The sequence below is a fragment of the Linderina pennispora genome (genome assembly GCF_002104995.1).
Source record: "Linderina pennispora strain ATCC 12442 chromosome Unknown DL89scaffold_11, whole genome shotgun sequence".
In the NCBI taxonomy this organism is placed as follows: Eukaryota; Fungi; Kickxellomycota; class Kickxellomycetes; order Kickxellales; family Kickxellaceae; genus Linderina; species Linderina pennispora.
Window position 1 is genome coordinate 682,349 of NW_024468259.1, and position 16,512 is coordinate 698,860.

The 16,512-nt window shown below is 55.4% G+C and overlaps 7 protein-coding genes across 7 annotated transcripts; 4 read left to right on the forward strand and 3 right to left on the reverse strand.

Annotated features, from left to right (window-relative positions):
- Positions 1-650: 650 nt before the first annotated feature.
- Positions 651-1,287, forward strand: DL89DRAFT_294546 (cysteine dioxygenase type I; the record flags this gene model as incomplete). The annotated part of the gene is made up of 2 exons (XM_040890528.1): positions 651-1,070; positions 1,093-1,287. The coding sequence occupies 2 exons, from the start codon at positions 651-653 to the stop codon at positions 1,285-1,287; spliced, it is 615 nt and encodes a 204-aa protein (XP_040741877.1).
- A 60-nt stretch (positions 1,288-1,347) lies between these two features.
- On the reverse strand, positions 1,348-2,130 carry DL89DRAFT_275530 (dehydrodolichyl diphosphate synthase; the record flags this gene model as incomplete). The annotated part of the gene is made up of 1 exon (XM_040889319.1): positions 1,348-2,130. One exon carries the CDS (start codon positions 2,128-2,130, stop codon positions 1,348-1,350), a length of 783 nt encoding a protein of 260 aa, XP_040741878.1.
- A 1,135-nt stretch (positions 2,131-3,265) lies between these two features.
- DL89DRAFT_225275 (WD40 repeat-like protein) lies at positions 3,266-4,261 on the forward strand (the record flags this gene model as incomplete). The annotated part of the gene is made up of 1 exon (XM_040884744.1): positions 3,266-4,261. The coding sequence occupies one exon, from the start codon at positions 3,266-3,268 to the stop codon at positions 4,259-4,261; it is 996 nt and encodes a 331-aa protein (XP_040741879.1).
- A 228-nt stretch (positions 4,262-4,489) lies between these two features.
- On the reverse strand, positions 4,490-4,921 carry DL89DRAFT_259253 (uncharacterized protein; the record flags this gene model as incomplete). Its single annotated transcript, XM_040885675.1, has 1 exon — positions 4,490-4,921. One exon carries the CDS (start codon positions 4,919-4,921, stop codon positions 4,490-4,492), a length of 432 nt encoding a protein of 143 aa, XP_040741880.1.
- A 435-nt stretch (positions 4,922-5,356) lies between these two features.
- On the reverse strand, positions 5,357-6,909 carry DL89DRAFT_275531 (pyruvate kinase; the record flags this gene model as incomplete). The annotated part of the gene is made up of 3 exons (XM_040889320.1): positions 5,357-5,506; positions 5,535-5,823; positions 5,849-6,909. 3 exons carry the CDS (start codon positions 6,907-6,909, stop codon positions 5,357-5,359), a joined length of 1,500 nt encoding a protein of 499 aa, XP_040741881.1.
- Positions 6,910-7,332: 423 nt separating this feature from the next.
- On the forward strand, positions 7,333-11,099 carry DL89DRAFT_269176 (RNB-domain-containing protein). Its single transcript, XM_040888193.1, has 23 exons — positions 7,333-8,102; positions 8,264-8,522; positions 8,557-8,829; positions 8,851-8,862; positions 8,887-8,988; positions 9,022-9,039; positions 9,079-9,113; positions 9,147-9,204; positions 9,235-9,351; positions 9,379-9,552; positions 9,589-9,630; positions 9,655-9,713; positions 9,741-9,890; positions 9,924-10,101; positions 10,129-10,227; positions 10,249-10,278; positions 10,309-10,321; positions 10,349-10,368; positions 10,390-10,474; positions 10,502-10,524; positions 10,555-10,725; positions 10,752-10,907; positions 10,931-11,099. Exons 1-23 carry the CDS (start codon positions 7,585-7,587, stop codon positions 11,063-11,065), a joined length of 2,727 nt encoding a protein of 908 aa, XP_040741882.1. The 5' UTR covers positions 7,333-7,584; the 3' UTR covers positions 11,066-11,099.
- Positions 11,100-14,227: 3,128 nt separating this feature from the next.
- Positions 14,228-15,329, forward strand: DL89DRAFT_294551 (uncharacterized protein; the record flags this gene model as incomplete). Its single annotated transcript, XM_040890529.1, has 2 exons — positions 14,228-15,171; positions 15,221-15,329. The coding sequence occupies 2 exons, from the start codon at positions 14,228-14,230 to the stop codon at positions 15,327-15,329; spliced, it is 1,053 nt and encodes a 350-aa protein (XP_040741883.1).
- Positions 15,330-16,512: the final 1,183 nt, after the last annotated feature.

A 16,512-nucleotide genomic window follows, 5' to 3' on the forward strand; every position in this document is an offset into this window, starting at 1 on the left:
GCCAATTATTACCACTGCTAGATTCGGAATCCGCTCATCGCTCAAGCAGCCTTGCATCACGCAATCAAAAGATCGATTGCAGAAGGCTGCTCAAACTCCAGGAACACCAGTGGTACCGAGCATAACACCACTCATGGAGCCATGCGTGAGAACAGATAAACACTGCTGCAAAACGATGACGCAAAGGAATGCTCGCTCAGCAGCACGGTGTGGGTCACTATAGAAGGGGGGCTTGCCCTTGGTCAGTAATGCCTCAGGCGTCAAGGCTTATCGCTGCGCCGTTTTGGAAAAGCGCCATGCGGCGGGACGGTTGGGCTTTTTATTGCGGCTTTCTAGCGCGGGGAATTCGCAGAGTGTTGGAGGCGCTGTCCAATAGAAGGGTGTAGTGGCAGATCAATGCGCTCGCTTTTTTGTCACTTTATTTTTTTCAGGGGGCTGAGCAAAAAGCAGCTCCCCCTATCACACCCCTTTCACCCCCTGAAACCCCCCTGAAGGCTATGAAGCACCAAAGAATTCCCACCTGCTTCGCCTATAAATAAATGACCGGCAGTTGAATTCCACCTCTTCCTTTTCTTCTACTTACACTTTCACACTATATTTATCCAGATTATTAGACTGCACTGCTACCACCAACTATACCTTCTTCCGACATGTCTTCAAGAGCCACTACTCCGTCATCCAGTCCCTCCGTCAACACTATGCAGGACCTGGTCAAGCAGCTCAACATCACGATGGGACCACATGGCCTGGGCGACGACCTCATCCGGGTGCGTCAAGTCAAGAAGCTCATGCAGTCCTACGTCTCCCAGGCCACAGACTGGTCGCAGTATGCTGTGTACCACGAAGGCACGCGCTACACGCGCAACCTGGTTGACGACGGCAACGGCAAGTACAACCTCCTGGTGCTTGTGTGGGGCGAGGGCCAGGCGAGCCCAATCCATGACCATGCAGGCAGCCACTGTATGATGAAGCTGCTGGATGGCGAGCTGCAAGAGGACCTGTTTGCCTGGCCGCGCGAGTCGACCGACGAGATGCGGCTCAAGCGGACGGCGGCGCTCAAGACGAACAGCGTCGCCTTACATGCATGACAAGATTGGCCTGCACCGGATTGCAAACCCGTCGCTGCAAGGGAAGGCAGTCTCCCTGCACCTCTATTCGCCGCCGTATAACGTCTGCAAGACGTTTGATGAGAAGACAGGTGCGACAGCGATATCCAGCTGTGCTGCCTCAAAGCTGACGCCTGGCACCAGCTCTCCTCAGTCGTCCATGGACATTACCGCCAACTGAGCACTGTTTTCGTAAAACCCTTTCTTGTATTTTAAAATAACAAATTCCTTCTAACTGCAGTCACGTATCGCTGTCTGACACCACGGCAGATGCACCCGAACCCACTGATACATCTCGCCGCTGTGCCTTGCGCTGTTTAATGAGGTCATGGCTGAGCTGCCACGATACCAAGATGCTGAGCATGTGCCAAAGAGAAAATTCTGGCCAGTAAGCATTGACGAATTTCAGATAAGCCATCTTCGACGACTGCCACAGCATGTAGTTGCTGAAACGGATCTCGCCGGATGTGCGCACCAGGATATCGAGCTCAGGGCCAGGAATGTGGAGCCGCTCCTCGAGAGACTTTTCGCTGACATCGGCCACCATCAGCTTGCCACTATCAACATCCTCGACGAGCGTGCGGATAGCCGTTGAAATTTCATCGGTGGCCGAGTATGGAAAGCACACGTTTAGGGTCATGCCCGTATTGTCCTTGGTTGACTCCTCGGCAAACGTAATCGACTCGCGCACGTCCTCTGGGAGCATGTCCTTGGACCCAGCAACACGGATCCGCAACCCGTGCTTCTTGACCAAATCGCTCTTCTCTGCCAACACGCGCAGCTTGTCGCGGGCAAGCGCCATCAGGGCCGTGACCTCATCTGTCGACCGCTTAAAGTTGTTGATGGCAAAGGCAAATACGCTGACGTGCTTGATACCTAGATCATTGCACCATTCAAGGACGTCAGTGAGCTTGTGGAATCCGGCCCTGTGCCCGCCGCTGGTGACTACATGGTTTTTGCGCGCAAACCGGCGGTTTCCGTCCATGATAAATGCCACGTGCTGCGGGATTGGGCCCTGCTTCATAACACGGATGGCGATGCGCCGCAGCCGACTGGAGCCCGCACTGCATATGGACTCGCATTCTTTCTGGAAGGGCAGCTTTTCCGACTGCACGCCGGCCAGGCTGCCGCGGTATGTGCCAGCGACCACAATGTATGTGACAGTGACTGCAGCTACCAGTAAGCTGGAATAGGCTGCGAGCGAGGACATTCTGGTATGGAAAGTGTGTGAATTGAGTTGACCTGAGTTGAGTGGAGTTGAGGTATGAGCCTGGTGCCAGCAACGGGGTTTCTTCAGAGTGTTGGCTGACCAGTGTTGGCTTGCAATACCTTGATCGGGATCCTGGGATCAAGACTGGGAATCAGGACATCTGTGTCACCGATCTACTCCGGTCAGCCCATGTCTCGGACTGCGGTTCTGCTCGACTGTGGCCTCTTCATCTTTCCTCCTCGGCCGTGCACCAGTATCAACAATGTCGTCGCTCCGCAAACTCGTATTCGTCACCGGCAATAAGAACAAGCTGCGCGAGATGCAGGAGCTTCTCTCCACCACAGTTGCCCTCGAGAACAACCCTTTGGATCTCGAGGAGATCCAGGGCTCAACGCAGGAGGTGGCCATTGCCAAGTGCCGCCGTGCAGCCAACATTATCGGCGGTCCTGTGATCACCGAGGACGTCGGCCTGGGGTTCAACGCGATGAACGGCCTGCCCGGCCCCTACATCAAGTGGTTCCTGAAGGAGCTGAAGCCCGCTGGTCCTGTACAAGATGCTGGATGGGTTTCGAGGACAAGACCGGGTTCGCTGTCTGCACTGTCGCCTACTGCGAGGGGCCGGGGCATGAGCCGATTTTGTTTGAGGGCGTTCATCCACGGACGGATCGTGGAGCCGAGAGGCCCAGGCGTGTTTGGATGGAACCCGATCTTCGAGCCCGAGGGACACTCGGAGACCTACGCAGAGATGTCGGATGAGACGAAGAACACGATGCTCGCACCGGTTCCTGGCGGTCGAGAAGCTCAAGAAGTTCTTGAGCGAACAGTAATTCTCCACCGAAGCACCTGGAAAGAGCCACAGTTGCTCGTGGCTGACGAGAGCGAAAATGCCAACCTTCTCGTTCAATGTTTTTCTCCTAGCTTTTTCCGATTTTTTATACACCCTTTAAAGATGCCAGCGAATTTGGATCGGTTCACATGCGACATTGGCTTCCCTGTGGGCTGCATTGGCGTGACCTCCTCAAACGAGGTTGTGCTGGGCGGTGGCGGCGGCCCTGGCGGGTCGGGCGTCAAGAACAAGCTCTCTGTCTACAAGGTGGACAAGGAGAGGCAGGATCTGGATGAAGTAAGCACGATCACCCTGAGCAGCAATGAGGACGCGCCTACGTGTCTAGCAGTGCACCCAAAGGAGAAGACCATCGTCAGCAGCGTGAATGTCGATAAGGAGCGGATAGAGAAGGGCGAGAATGCGAATTGCCGCGTGTTCAAGCTAGCCAAAAAGGGCATTCAGGCAGGCAAGGCAGCAAAGACGATGCTGAGCACTGACGACATGGACTACCAGAAGACCATTGCGATTGAGCCGCACGGCAGACTGGTAGCCAACGGCTCATCGGACGGCACACTGGCGGTTGTCGAGTACCCGTCGCTGAAGCCCGCGTTCCCGTTTGTCGAGGCGTCGGGCGAAATCAACGACGTGGACTTCAATGCGTCAGGCAAATGGCTGGTGGTGGCAACGGACCATGAGTTGAAGGTTCTGGCGTCCAAGGACGGCAGCTCGGTGCAGAACATCGACAAGCCGCACACAACGTCTGGCGAGCAGGCAGTGTTCCGGTCGAGTCGCTTCGGCCGTGCCAAGGAGCAGCTGATGGGGTTCAAGGCGCAGCAGAAGACGCCGGTGATGCTGAAGGACGTTTTGTACACGGTACTGAATACGCGGTCGCGCAAGCAGGCGTATATTGCCATGTGGAATACCCAGACCTGGCAGCGCATCACGACACGCCCGGTCTGCCGGTCTGCGATCACGACCTTTGCAGTGAGCAACAAGGGCAGGCTGCTGGCATTTGCGACAGCTTCGCTGCAGATTGGCATCTGCGATGCCCACACGCTGCGTGTGCTGGTGCGGATCCCGGCTGCTCACAGCTTTGCCATTACCTGCGCTGGCGTTTGACAAGGACGACAAGTTTTTGATCAGCGGGTCAGCCTGACGAGACATGCCAAGTGATTGCGATCCCGGAACAGTGGCCGACGGCGCTGGAGGATGCGGTGCAGTGGACCAAGGACAACTTCCAGGTGTTCGTTATGCTGGTCGTGCTGCTGCTGGCGGTGCTAGGCCGGTTTGTTTTTGCGTTCCTAAATGGTTTTTTTCCTCTATTTTTCCTGCAGTGACTTTAAGATTCTATCGAGTGCGTCCATGATGTCCGATTCCCAGAAGCCCATCTCGTAGTCCACCAGCCCGTACCTTTTCAAGCGCATCTCCCCAGTGCACAACAGACTGCTGCAGATGCACGATATGCTCCTCACGTAACCGGTCTTCGTCAGACTTGGCGGCTGTTACGTGCTGCAGCGACACCAGCCAGCAGCGGTTCAGCAACAGCCAGAATGCCTTGCGGTCAAAGGTCTCCATGACGGGCTTTTCCGTGGCGAGTCCGAGAGCCTCGCAGCTGACGACAACTGCATCGGTGACTTTGCTCAGGATGTCGAAGCTCTCGAGGATTTTGCCGGCGCGGATTCCAGCAAACACACGCTTGATCTCGTCCTGGATCTCAGCCAGACTCGAGCGCAACTGGCTGGAGTCGATTGACATGTAGGTGTTGGTTTGAGCAGACATGAAACTGTACACGATGTGCTGCGCACACCATATGTTTGTTTCGGGATATATTGGTGGATGCCGTGCAATTGTATTTATATGGTGGTTCACGTGAGTTTGTGGGCTCAGTGCTCGGCGCGCTTTGGTGCAGGCTCGGCAGCTTGCTTTGCCTCGCTGCTGAGTCCGTGCTTGACACCCTGCGGGCGCGACGAATGCGTCGCTGAGCTTCAGGTTGTCCATCGAGCTGCTGATCCGCAGACCGGGGTCCTCGACGTCTCTACAGATGGAGAAAGGAACGCAGATGGGTCAGCCAAGTGTAAAGGAAACTGCAAAAAGGCTGTGGTAAACGGATGGAGTAGTATATGAACAAATTAAACACCTTTCTATAAAGAGATAATTCCTGGAAGGGAGGTGGAACCGTCAAACCCTTGCGGGATGCTTGACTCAAAAAGATGCTTACGCGCGGAGGATGCGCATGGTGTTGGTGTTGCCGACACCACCGCGCCAGCCCTGGATGGAGATGACGACATCGTCCTTCTTGAGCAGACCGGCGTCAAGAGCGTTGGCGATAGCGAACTGGATGCGGTCATCGACATCGGCCTGCCACTGGTCGCGGGCCTCGCTGGCATTGGACCGAGGCCTCGGGCTTGTCCTTCTCGTACAGGAACGGGTAGCAGCCACGCGACAGGTGGACATGGCGGGCAGTGTGGTAGTCGCGGGTGACGACCAGGATGGGGATCGAGGGGCGGTACTTGGACAGCAGGCGGGCCGAGGTACCGGTGGTGGTGATGCAGATGATCGCCTTGGCGTCCTGCTCAAGAGCGGCGTTGACGGCCGACGAGCAGGTGGCCTCGGTGGTGGTGATCGGGTAGCTGGTGGCGGCGCGGATCTCGTTGAACAGAGGCGGGTAGGCGATAGGCCGACTCGGCGAGGAGCGAGATGTCGGACATCATGCGCACGGCGTGCAGAGGGTAGTTACCCTTGGCGGTCTCGCCCGAAAGCATGACACAGTCAGCGCCGTCGAGGATGGCGTTGGAGACATCGGAGACCTCAGCGCGGGTGGGGCGGGGGTTGTAGGTCATGGACTCGAGCATCTGGGTGGCGCAGATGACGGGCTTGCCGGCAACGTTGCACTTGGCCATGATCATCTTCTGGACGATGAAGACCTGGGCGGCCGGGATCTCGATACCGAGGTCACCACGGGCGAGCATGACACCGTCGGTCTCCTTGAGGATGGCGTCAAAGTTCTCGACACCCTGGGTCGACTCGATCTTGACGACGATCTTGATGTGCTTGCCCTTCTCACCGAGGTGCTGGCGGATATCAATGACGTCCTGGGCGGTACGGATGAACGAGGCGAAGATGATATCAACACCCTGCTCGACACCGAAGCTCAGATCGGCCTTGTCCTTGTCGGACAGAGCGGGCAGGTCGACAGGCGAGCCCGGGAGGTTGACACCCTTGTGGCTCGACAGGGCACCGTCGGTGCGAGCAACAACCTTGACGGCGTTGTCCATGATCTCAAGGACCTCGAAGGCCATGATACCGTCGTCCATGTAGATGGTGCGGCCGGGGGTGACAACCTTGGGCAGGTTCCCGTAGTCAACATACAGGACCTCGAGGCTGCCCTCGTCCTTGTACTTCTCGTCCATCGAGAAGATCATCTCGTGGCCGATCTTGAAGGGAATGTCCTTGCCGTCCTTGGTGTTACCGGTACGGATCTCGGGGCCCTTGGTGTCCAGGGCGATGGCGACGGGGCGACCCTTGAGGGCGCTCTCCGAGGCGCGCACGTTGGCGATGGTTTTGGCGTGGAACTCGTGCGAGCCGTGCGAGAAGTTCATGCGGGCAACGTTCATACCGGCCTTGCGCAGCTCAGTGATCATCTCGACGGTCTGGGTCTTGGGGCCCAGAGTGCAGATGATGGAGGACTTGCGGACGTGGTCGGGCGTCTTGGCGATGTCAAGCGACTCGAGCCACTGGAGGCGGGAGGTGTTGCGAGGGTCAACCATGGTGGAGGTAAAAAAAAGTGTGTACTTTGGAAAAGGAAGGGGGAGGAGAGCTGTGCGTATGGCGAAATACAAGGAGAAAAAACTTTTCATCACTACCTGGAAGACGGTAGTCCTTTTATATCCACTACTGCCCGCGCTACAGGATGGGGGGAGGGGGATTCGTGGCTACGCTGCAGGCTGGTGTGCACTTGCCGAGCGTGCATGGACGAGGAAGAAAAATTCTGCTGTCGCTTTGGGCCGCACAATATCTTGGGGGTTGTGAGGATGGGGTCTGGAACCGCCTGACGGCTGGGAGAATTCCGGAGAAGGGTCAGGCTACGCGGCGGCTGTCCGGAATCAAGCCCATGCCAATTGTATCACTGCTTGTACGTCACGACGAGTCGCTCTTTTGTGTTCCCCACCGGTTTGCGCTGATGGCGAGCTTTTTTTTTTTCGTCTTCCTTCCTTGACTATCCACGCACATGGGCCAGGGAATGAAGGGGCGGGCCGGTTTGGCATAGGGGGCTCCCACCCATCCTGCGCATTGTGGCACGTATGCGGGCCATGCACGCACATACGTCGGCTTTCGTCGGCTCCATAAACAGTGATTGGCAATGTGTCAGGCTGAGCTCCTGTACCTGAAAAACACACGCACACAAGTGAAGGGCCATACATCATCTGCCTCCCTTCATCACCATGCTTGTCGCACGCACCGAGAACATAGGCTTCCGTCGCTCCAAGCGCCGCGGCATGACGAAGAATGTGACTGAGCGGTACATCCGGCGCGACATCCCATGCGGCATCTCGGAATGCACCAGCTGCGTCCGCAACGCCAGTCTGCGGGACTCGGGCCTGCCCATGCTGACCAGCACGCTGCCCGTGGTGGTTCCAGACAGCAGCGTGGTGAGCAGGTACATTGAGCTGCTGGAGTCGCAGGATTCGCTGCGCAATCTTGTTTTTTGCCAGACGGTCATCGAGGCGCTTGATCGGCGCAACCGCACCAGAACCATCCGCAATGTCAGGCGGATTGCTACTGATGCTAGGCGCGGCTCGGCAGTTTTCGCCAATGAGGTGTTCGCAGGCACCCAAATCGATAGGATGCACGGCGAATCCCTGGCGGTGCGCGACATGCGGGCGGTTCGCAGCGCGGCAGCGTGGTTTTCCCAGCACTATAGCGTTGTCGTCATTGTGGTCACTCTGAGAAAGGTACGCAAGTCAGCTGTTTTGCAACCCAACGGAAAAAGCGCAAATTAGAAGCGGACCTTGAAAAAGCGTGCACAGCTGCTTTTTTTCTCGCTCATTTTGCGGCCAATGGCCGTCCACCACCAGCGCATTCTACTGAAATCCATTGGGGGAGCGTGCTGCTTCTAAATAGGCTGGCCACTTGGCGTTTGGGGGCAGCGGACAGTGTCAGAGTTCTGGATCTCGACGAGTTCCTCGCCACGTACCACCCGGCCCTCCTCGATCACTACTCTGCGGTTACTGAGGCCACGGCCGACAAACCCGACATGGACATCTCAGCCCTGGATCCGGTTGAGTTTGCGCAGCTGCGTCTGGCCAACAAGAGCAAGCAGGGGTATGCCAGTTACTGGTCGCCCGAAGAGGTTGCCGAGGGCCTGCGCATGGGCACACTGGTGCGTGGCAAGCTGCGCTATGACCCGCTCCAAGGATAAGGAGCCATCGGGTGTGATTGAGCGTGAAGGAAAACCGGACATTGTCGTCACGGGACGCCTGGCGCTCAACCGGGCGGCGGATGGGGACACGGTGGTTGTACGGGTGCTGGCCATGACCGAAGAAACTCCGGGGCTGGGCGCAGATGGCATCAGCGAGGAGGACCAGGACCAGGACGATGCAGACGAGGAAATGGCCGCCGAGCTCATTGATGCAGGCGAAGAAATGGCCCCAGCGAGTGGCACGGAAAAGCCTGTGAGCGGCGTGGTGGTGTGCGTGCCCGAGCGCAAGTGGCGCATGTATGTGGCTACACTACAGCTTGACGAGGCTGGGGGCGCCCAGCACCTGGCAGTGCCGGTAAATGCGCATGTCCCCAAGATCCGGATCCATTACATGGATGCGGCAGTGATATCGGATCTGTACTTTGTAGTAGCCATCGATGGGTGGCCTGCCGACTCACAGTACCCACATGGCCATTTTGTTCGCCCTCTGGGCCTGATTGGTGACCTGGACACGGAGATCGACGTGATCCTGGTTGAGCGCCAGATCGCTGTGTCGCAAGCGGCACTGAGCTTCTCCAAAGCCAGCTTGCGCGAGATGCCGGTCGATTCGCCCACAGCCCCGTGGCAACCGGATGCAGCGGAGGTAGCTGGAAGGCGGGACCTGCGCGACCAGCTTATCTTTAGCATTGACCCCAAGGGCAGCCAGGATATCGACGATGCGATATCGATGCGGCGCACTGAACAAGGTTTCGAAATGGGCGTGCACATTGCTGACGTGTCACAGTTCGTAGTGCCTGGGTCAGCCACGGACATTGAGGCGCAGGCGCGTGGTACAACCGTGTACCTCGCCGACCGCCGCTTCAATATGATCCCTGAAGTGCTCAGCGAGCGCATCTGCTCACTGCGCGGTGGGGCCGACCGGTACGCAATGTCGGTTGTGTGGCAGATGGACAGCAACTATAATGTGACCGATACCTGGTTTGGGCGTACTGTGATTCGCTCGGCGTGCGAAATGTACTATGAGCAGGCTCAGGCATTGCTGGATGGCGCCGTAAGTGCCCCCGAGTTGGTAAACAAGTCGCTGACTGAAAAGTTGCGCTCCAGCATTGTCGAGCTGACCACTGCGATGCGCGTGTTGCGCGAGCGCCGACGGTCTGCGGGGGCTTTGGAACTGGCGAGCACCGAAGTCAAGTTCTCGTTTGACCCTGCAACGCACGCCATCACCGAACTGACACCAAAGGCTGGCCTTGAGATACACCGAGTGATCGAGGAGGCCATGGTGTTTGCCAATGCAGCAGTGGCCCGCCGAATCCACTCGGTATTTCCGAAGTCTGCTCTACTGCGTCGGCATCCGTCGCCGAGTTCCGAGCGGTTCGAGCGGCTAGTCAAAGCAGCCCGGTCCCGCGGGTTTGACATTGACTGCTCGTCGAACAAGGCACTAGCTGAGTCACTGGCCTGCATTGTCAAGGCCGCAGAGTCGTCGGATCCTGACATGATCTTTATGGCCAAGTCGATGGCGACATTGGCGATGCAGGAGGCCGTGTATTTCACGACTGGCGATCAACAGCCAGCGCAGTTTGCGCACTACGGTTTGGCCCTCGAATACTACACGCACTTCACGTCGCCAATTCGCCGGTATGCAGATATAGTTGTGCATCGGCAGTTGGTTGCTGCCTTGTCGGGCGAGGACCCCATGGCTGCTGGGTCGCAAAAGTGGGTGGGCGATACCACTGAGCGACTAAACGAGCTGAACCGCCAGAGTAAGTTTGCACAGCGCGAGTCGACAGAGCTGTTCCAGAGCCGGTATGTGAGCCAGATCATCGATCAGCAAGAGTACCTGGTAGCAGATGGTGTTGTGGCCGAAGTACGCACGAACGGCTTGATTGTCTACGTGCCCAAATACGGCATCCGTGGTCCAGTTCATCTGAAAGACAAGTCAGGCGCCATCAAGATCCCGCTGTCGGTGCTAACAGGCAAGCCGCGAGACATGGAGACTGCCATTGACGGATGCACTGATTTTGAGGCTGAAGCTGATAAGCTGTCAGTTAGGCTACCGATAAACGTGCCAGTGTTCCACCTGGGCAGCGCAACTATGACCTTTGCCGTGTTTGATCACGTCAAAGTCTGTCTGCGTGTATTGGAGACACGCAGGAGACGGCCCCCAGTATATCTGAACTCTCGTCAGTCCAGGCAGCAGTCCAGACCATAGGCAAGCAGCCTGCGTACCGATCGAATGTTTTGGGGATAGACAAAAAGCTCGGCAACAGCCTGGTCCCGGTATGGTCAGCCAAGAAGAAGGAGAAGCCGGCACTTTCCCCGGCTGCTGCTATTCCGGACTTCTGTTCGGTACTCCCAAGCGCAAGGACAAGAAAGGCAAGACTACGACCGAATACTATTCTGTATTGGCAAAGTTTAGTCAGCTGTCTCTGTTGGAGACGTTTGCTGATGTCCAGCAAATCGAGGTGGATAATACTAGCACCACTTCGCGTGCTGGTTTAAAATAATACAGCAGTTTAACACGAGCTATTCACAATCTGCTTTTGGCTGATGGCATAGATATAGCCAGTCTATATTCAGGGTACACAGAGTTCAAGCGATCTAAGAGAAATACGGTCGTCTCGTTTTGTTAACGAGATATGGCTTTCAAATGTGAATTGCTTTCTGTTCTGCGTATGCCCAAGAGTTGCTGCAAGAACCGGTGCTAGGCTTGCGGCTAGGCAAAAGATGTGACTAGCACACTGCTCAAGCTAAAACAGGTTTTGGCACAAGACTTTGAAATCAATTGCCAATCCTTTCTAGGAAAATCAGGGTTGCCTGGGCAAAGGCAAGTGTGAACTGGTCAAAGTTCCATGTGCATGGCTCTTTTGTTAGCAGCGCAAAGCTCATGGAGAGACGGACTATTGCCGTCTTTTCTTGCATCTATCTTCATCTAGTTTGCTTTTCCAAAGCCTCTATATAGCCTTCACTACACGCTGACCTGATTTGGCTCGTACGCCTTCCATTTAATAACTGTGTGTGCTAAGGAGCCAGCTAGCTTTTCGACAGGCGCTCAAAATACACCACTGTTGTGTAAGCCAAGAGATAACTATGCTCAGGTTCTACGGCAGCTGTCCAGCAGGTATTGTTTCCAAGCAAAGCGGGACAGATGGGTCCAGCGGTCCGTGTGAGTTATCAGCTCGTTAGCTTTAGCCGCTAATGCTTCCAGGGGCACATTTGTCCGGCCAAGGGTCCATACACACCAAGTTCTTTCTATCAGAACGAGCTTTAGCTAGAAAGCATTTGCATTCACTTGTAGTGGCTGTTCTAATGTAATTGAGCCCTCCTGTTTCTCGACCTGACACAGGGAAGAGGTGTGCGAAAACAATACTGCAGCGGATTCCTTCTGGACCTCCTGCGCTCGCGGCAATGCACGTGTATTAACACCCATTTCTGACCTCAGGGTCCACCTGACATTTTTGGACGCGACAAAATGTCACGACTGTTGTCAAAGAATTTCCGGATGCAAACTTGAAAGGGTGCCAGAAGCACTCACACTTTGATACTGGTTGGCGCTTCCTTCCGTCTCACTCCTCCTCTCACCCCGCTGCTACGCACATTGAGTATGACATTCATGTGGCCACTATTAGAGCTGGACTAGGGGCGGCCACCGTAGTAATTTTCTCACAAACGGCAACAGTAGAAATGGAGATCGGGAAATATATGGCAATGAAATGGCGTTTCCAGACTACGCAGCATTAGCCTGAAAAATAGGATATATAGCACCTACCCGCACCCCTTCCCTGAGCCTTTCCTTCTACTCCTTACCCTCGACCTTTTTCTGCTCGTCAATCCGTGCTAATAAACATGTTGCTTCGCAAAGATTATATCTTCACCAGGTTTGACCGTGTTCTCCAGCTGTTCTTACTGGTAGCATGTTTCATATCCTGAACGACGTTTTGGTTACCCAAGTTAAAAAAAATAACTACGGTCTCCGCAGGCGCCATAGATGATTCTGCCTTTGACAAACGATGGGTGAGGTGTATCTCCGACTCAGTCGCTCACACTCTCATGTTTGATCATGTCATGATTAGGCCTTGCGGCGGCTTCAGTGGATATAGCTACTCGCTGGCACTCGAACTTGAAAGCCGTTCTTGGTTTACGGAAAGTGCATGCTGTGCAAAGAATCGTAATCGTCATGCACAATAGATGCAAGTGTACGATTCCTATCATGGACATACTGAGGGAACTCATGTCCACAGACATCGATAGGGGCAGGCATCCGCTCGATCCAGGTTTGTTGGCGGTGGATTGTTTAACAAGTCTGATTTCTCAGGTAGCGAGCTGACAAGTCGACATGTCCAGTGTGCCACCAACTATATGATTCGCCCAGATGAGTACATGTGCAAAGCCCTCTACGCTGCTCACTAGGATCTTCCCTGGAATCAGTTCAGTGATTCACACCATGACACGCGCTACCAAAATTTCCGGATATTTTTTCCGTAGACGACCTCTGCCTAGTATGTTCTACCAGGGGCTATATTGGCACTACGAGGCCAACCTGACCAATATTCAGCTCACTTGCCCGATTGCTTGCCACGAAATGCCTTTCTTTGATGCCGCACATCGCCTCTCCCACATTTTGATGAGAGACACATCAAGATGAGTTTCGGACCTTCTTGGACAGATGCCATCGTATCAGGTCCAGGCAGTCTGCATGGTCATGATACTGTGACTGATGGGCTTGGTTTCGTGGCACTTGCTGGTGGCCCCTGGAACAAATGAAGTTCAAAGTGTCCCAGTACCCCTAAGAAGACTATCCTGAGGGCACCTGATCCCAAAGCGCGGACAGAGATCGTGAAGCGGCATGAGGAACGGTTGGTAGCCATGCCACAAACCCAGAATCACCCTCTGACTCCAAATGGCCAAGGCTGGAGGCATTGTCTTGGCCAGTTCTAAGCAAGGAGCTAGAGACTTTCGATATTGCGACCTGTGGCGAGGGGAGTATCAGCAAAAAAAAGTTGCGAGCTCATGCCTCATCTCCCAATGTTGAAGCTGGTTCAGACAACCCGAGCGTTTGTTGGTGATGTGCGGCAGGACGTTTGTTGACACTATTGGGCCCAGGCATCGAGTCACTCAAGGATTCAGTCCACCTGAGCTGTAGTATCCTGTTAGCATAATCTTATTCCTCTGTACCATATGTATATTTATTCAACACCATCTAGTTCAGCAACAAAGATGCTTGTGTGCGAGCAAATGTCTAACCGTGTATCTAGCTGGGTAGGTACTTCAACAGCTTCCAAGATGTTAGGAATGTATATTTGTCGCTACGACGATCCCGATATGTCGCTAGAGAATACATAGCCATTAAACACCCCATAAAGCCCGCTTGTTTGGGTTCTCGCTCGCTGCAGAATCTGGTGGTCTAGGACGCCCGGTGAGCAACATGTAGCGGAGTCTAGCCTGATTCTCCATGTGGCAGCGTCCGCTCGCAAGTGGCCAGCAGATCCGGGGCTGAATCTGATTTGATCCAAGGAATCATCTGCATCGTCAGATGCCCTTCCAGTCACGAGGGCTTGACAATGAACTGGCAGCTAGCCAGGCTTGCTCTAGAAAAAGTTCAAGAAAGCCCCAAGGTGGCCCGCCTAAAGCTCAGCAACACTTTTTCTTCGCTATCCTCAAAATTCATTATGCTTGGCCGCTCTTCATCGTTTCTGTCACCGCTTCAGGGCACGGGTTCAGGTGGTGGTGCTTCACAGGGCCAGAATTCAAGCTTCAGCGACAGCGGCAATGACGACAGCGAACTGTGGATAGCACCCAAGGTGCGCAGGCAGCAGTCGAACCAAGGGGGCTCGCCATCACGGACAGCAGCACCAAAGCATATTGCAGGGCGGGACCGAGCATTGACGGCGCCCTTGGAAACGAGCAGGTACCAGGCAGGGCAACGGCGCCGCGGCCATTCTGCAGGCGGCCAGCGCGGGGAGTTGCCATCACTCAGCCTGACAGTGAACCAAATGGTGTCATGGTATCTGCCGCGGGTGCTGTTTCTGTTTCTGATCGGGTGGACATGGTCGGTGGGCGTCCAGTTTATCCATGCAGAGCAGAACTCAGTGGGCTCGGTGGCGGCGATTTCGCGGATGGAGTATGGGCAGGCAGAGAATGGCCGACAGTCGCAGGGCAGTAGCGATGAGTTTGCCTATTACGATGACGACGCGGGGGGTGGGAGGCAAGCGGCGGGGCTGACCCGTGACCTGATCAGCCGTGCTTTGCAGCACTCGTCGTGGGTGGATGCGCTGAGCGGGCTGCTAACGGTGCTGGTGGGCACGGGGTATCCGTTCCTCGACTGGAAATGGCGCAGCTACACGATGCACAAGGTTGACTGGAACGACGTGCTGCGGTGTGTGGGCGGCTTCCTGGGCATCAACTACGCAGCGCTGAAACTGCCATTCGAGACAGTGGGCCAGTCGTCGATGATTATGATCATTATTTCGCTGGGTCTGTGGACTGTGTGCGATGGCACGCTGCACGGCTTCCTGCTGTCGTCGTCGATGGCGCTGATTGCCACATGGCTGCTGTACTTCCAGGCCATGAGCGACTACGCCAGCTTCACGCAGGACGACTACCTGGGCCTGCTGTCGTACCTGCCCAGTCCTGCTGTTTACATACTGCATCATGGTCGGCAGCATCGGGCGTCGCCTGGGATTCCACCCGCACTGGAAAAAGTACCGGCACCGGCATCTTCGCGAGGAGCAGAAGCGGGAGGATAATCCGGCAGTTCGGTTGGATGGGTAAAAATATATATTTCAAAGTGGGCCATAATACACGGTTGCAGCCCTGCGTGGGGTCATTGCGTGGGCGAGGCCGCGCCAAGCCGGTTTGGTCTCCTTAACGCTTAGTCTCAAAAATGAGACAACCCCCGATTTCATTAAAAGCACAGCACGGACGCGGTGGCAGCCCACAGTGGCAGCGGCCTATGATGTTAGCTGCCGTCACGATCTCGGAGATTGAAGCCAGACCCGGTTGGGTGTGTTGGCACCCTTGGGACCTGTCTTTCATGGCAGCCCGGTGGGTGCGAGCACAATAATCGGGCCTATACGCCAAATATTTACAAAAGACAGAAACGACAGAGATGCGCGCTCCATGGCACCAGGGGGTGAGGGGGTTGGCGGCTTGTCGGCAAAGAGCCGGCCAGCGGTGCCTGCTGATTGGGGTGATAAGAGCCAGCGAGCGCTGACCTGCTTCGCTCTGCCTGGGCCAAGAGGCCTGTCAGCTTTGGCTTGGCCGAAAATCGACCCGTCCGAGCCTGTGGCTGCCGAGGAGAATAGGGAGAGCGGATCGTATCTGTGACTGCTTGGCCGCACAGCCTGCTGCTCCATGCCGATCCATTGGCTACAAAACCTCCAGCTAAGCCCGCCCACGCCGACTTGCCCGATCTTCACGCAATAACAGCCCAACAAAATACAAAGACGAATCGCTTGTCCATTCCATCCGCACAGCTTGTCCAGGCAGTGATTTTGCGCGCTTCTCCTGTGCGGAAGCGAGAGATAAGGGATCTCTTGGAATTCCTGTCTGGTGGAGGTTTCCCAGGGGATGAGCCTGGCAGAGAGCCTCAGTCGCCCCAATCGCGGCGGGTATTTGGAGTCGCAAGTGATAATGCTAGCGCAGAGAGACAAGAGGAGCGCACACTGCCACAATGCAGTTTCCCACCGATGCCAAAAGACCAAACCCAGAAGGCACAGGGCGCGTTTGCGCACACTTGGCGTTTATAAGGAACACCCGGCCGACAACTCAAAACCCGATCTTGCTTGATACCCCTTTTTTCTCTTTCATCTCCATCTTTGCAGGTACTCTTTTACTTTATTCCCACCTTTTTGCTTGACGTAAAGAATCTCAAGAGAGATCCGCTACTCCAGAGACTTTAGGAAAATTTAACAGGTAAGGACAGTCGCCGCAGCTGCTGCCGCTCGTGTGCATA